At 37.4% G+C, this 3,127-nt stretch overlaps 1 protein-coding gene across 1 annotated transcript; it reads right to left on the reverse strand.

Annotated features, from left to right (window-relative positions):
- Positions 1–338: 338 nt before the first annotated feature.
- LOC132166149 (probable carbohydrate esterase At4g34215) lies at positions 339–1,966 on the reverse strand. The gene is made up of 2 exons (XM_059576922.1): positions 1,329–1,966; positions 339–837 (listed from the first exon to the last, which is right to left on the reverse strand). Exons 1-2 carry the CDS (start codon positions 1,908–1,910, stop codon positions 541–543), a joined length of 879 nt encoding a protein of 292 aa, XP_059432905.1. The 5' UTR covers positions 1,911–1,966; the 3' UTR covers positions 339–540.
- Between the last annotated feature and the right edge of the window lie 1,161 nt (positions 1,967–3,127).

The raw sequence follows: 3,127 nt of genomic DNA on the forward strand, positions 1-3,127 counted from the left end.
TTATATTCGTGTTAATTTTGAAAGAATAAAGAGTCCGTCTCTAAGTCATTCTAGAGTCAGTCTTTTGTTACATATTCCGTTTATTTAAATTCTTCTCTATTCTATTAAAATAATTTTAAAAAATTCTCTATTCATTTTTAATAATAGGGTGAGAAAGGGGAAATTAATGAATAAAGAAAAATAGGCAAGAAAAGAGAAAGTAATTAAAAATTTATACATTCATCTACGGTACTTCCTTGTATTTGGGTAAGCATTGTAAATGAATATAGATGAAATGCAACATGCATTTGATTTAGGGAATCGAACGAAAATATTTTGTAGGAATTTGATTAGCCATTTTATATAGAAATCCAAAATGCATAACTATAGATAATCAAGTCACATAGCACCTATTCTTCCTGTAGATGAGTAGTGGGAAGCTCTTAGTATGAAGATTAATGAAGCTTCCTATTCTGATCCAACCAAAAAAAACCCAAAAAAAAAAAGGTGTCTAGTAATATATCATAAAATTAAATTATTATTTTCCCACTTCTGCAGAAGCTATCTGATAGGATAATGCTGATACATCTTAATAATGGAACCAACAAAATTGGAACACCTTATGGGAGCACTGCTATGAATAGGGCTGAGGATGGGGCGACCACTGGGAAGCAATTGAAGGAATGTATCAGCCAACATCTGCCCTAGTTGAACCTGGGCTTGCGTGGTGATGTGCAGACCATCCGGTTCAAGCGGCAGACCCTTGGCATCAACGGTTCGGAGGTCCAAAAGGTCAATTCCCAGCTGAGCTTCTCTGACAATGTCCACAAAAGGTCCAGAGCCTGATGCCAGAGCCACCTACCGAGAAACTACCAACGTTAATAATTCAACAATTTTAAAATGCAACTTGCTCTTTTATTATTTGGTTTTGTCATATGTTAAATTTATCAAACACTTGCGCCAACTCCTGACTCACCGTTTCTTGTGTTGTCACCCAACAATTGTTCAAAAATTATTCTTACTAAATTGCTGCAGGCAGTCAGAATATGTTATTATCTTTGTCTGTTCTCCAAAAAAAAACATTAACCAATACAAAATACTCCAACAAACCATATTTAGTAATTCTTGAATTCTTGCTTTTGTATTGAGGATCATCAATAAGCAAGACAAATTTACAATTTTCTATATATTACTTCTTCCAAGTGGTGTATATAACAAGAAATATTTATGTCACATAACTTAGACCATCTAGCTTGTAATAATATGACTCAATCCATTTGCACTTTGCAGGGATGAGGACTGCGGAAACAGGGGAAAAATAAAATTAGAAGACAAAATATTATACGTACCTGGATTATTGGGAGCATTGGAGACTTCAAATCTTCTCGGACGTCAGAGAAAAAGCTCTCCAATTTAGCCTGATATGCATCGGCAGCTTCTTTAGTCACTGTGTCTGCCTCGCCTTGATACCAGAGAAGCGCCTGAATTGTGCCGCCATCTTGCAGCGCAGCCTGAGCCCTCCTCAGCAAGCTTTTGTAGAGGGAAGTCCCTCTGCCCCACTCGCTTATCGAAGTCCCTCCGATCGCGCAGGGGACCAGACCAATGACCCCAAAAGTGGGGTCTTTGGACAAGACAGCGTTGGCGAAAGCCATGCCCGGTCCGACCCCATTGGTCTTGTTGGCATCGATGTCGGCGTGGAGGGGCTCGTGGGCTAGAACCCAAGTGAGGTTTGCACTGAGGCGGAGAATGGAGTGGTTGGGCTGGCACTGGGGAGGGACGATGCCGTCCCAGACGCCGTTAACCACTCCTCCACGTCCGGCCATGTTGCTTTGTCCGGCTAAGATGAATATGTTTTTGGGTTGGAGTTGTTGGGGCCTCACCGAGCTGGCGTGAGCCAGAAGGGCTAGGAAGTGGAAAAACAGGGGCAGCATATCCCTCCCTTTACTCTCCCACTTTGCAGCTCAATGTGGCAGAAAAAAGTATAAAGTGGGAGGTTCCTCCTCTTTGTCTCTTTAGCCACGTTGAAAGCAAAGTATAAATTTACGTAAATTTATTATGACATTAAATGAATTGGTTGTTACAAACTATTTATAACCCACTAATTAATTCCTTTTTTCTTTTTTCTTTTTAATTTAACTCTCCGTTATGTTGTGATTTAGTTTTCTAGAATGATGATACTTAACTCTAATTGTAACTTACAAGTATTTATGTTTATAGAAGGTTGCTTTATAATTCTTGAAGTGGAGTAGAATAAATGATATATTTAAATATTATGTGACATAGAATGGAAGTTGTAAGGCGAGTTTATTTTATGAAAAATGCTATTTAACACTCCCGTGTCAATCTCTCAGCATTTTTTTTGTTCTTTCGTTTAAAAAAAACAAGTAAATGTGAATGTGTTACGTAGACAAAAATGCTAAGAGATGAACACTTGAGAACACTGAATAGCATTTCTCGTGAAGGATCTTCTATCTCATTTAAACCGGATGAATAACTCGAGATAAAGCTATGAAGAATATGTTAAAGTATTAATTAAATATATATTTTTTTTATTATACATTCAAATGTAAATATTTGAAACACCTTTGTATTGCTATCTTCTGTAACAGCATTCATTATATATACAAAGTCTTACCTCTATCACGTTAATTCTATAACATGGATCACTAATTACATCAATGTGGCCCTTGAGAACTAGAATTAGGATTCTCTTCATTAGATTTATGAAATCTAATTTAAATCATAGAAAAAAAAAAAAAAAAAACATATATATTTGACTTAAAATGGTGAAGATCCTGTTCCAAATGATCTATTTTTGGAGTTCTGAAGGTTCATTCGTTTTGGTGAAGATGATAAATCCAATAAGAATTGGTTTGGCTGTCCATTTTGACAACATACAGGCCCTCCACTTCCCTTCTTATGTAGAGTGTGTTCCTCGTATATGTTTCCATCAAATCTGTGTCTCATCTGCAACTTGTGCATAGGTCTTCAATCCACTTCATTGGTTATTCGAAATACTCATTGCGCACCTTTTGGGCTGCTTGTTAGCTTTGGACTGGGCCCCGCTCCTACTTCATATGCGCCATGTATGTAATTTCCTTCACTTTTGGGTGCATCTGCCTCGAGTAATTGTGTAATCTCCAAGCCC

This window comes from Corylus avellana, chromosome ca11 (assembly GCF_901000735.1).
Source record: "Corylus avellana chromosome ca11, CavTom2PMs-1.0".
Lineage (NCBI taxonomy): Eukaryota > Viridiplantae > Streptophyta > Magnoliopsida > Fagales > Betulaceae > Corylus > Corylus avellana.

Bases quoted from the DNA above. Each gene is read 5' to 3' on its own strand.
- LOC132166149 (XM_059576922.1), bottom strand. From the start codon at position 1,910: ATGCTGCCCCTGTTTTTCCACTTCCTAGCCCTTCTGGCTCACGCCAGC. The intron at 838-1,328 runs GTACGTATAATA...GTTTCTCGGTAG, and splicing joins CAATGCTCCCAATAATCCAG to GTGGCTCTGGCATCAGGCTC.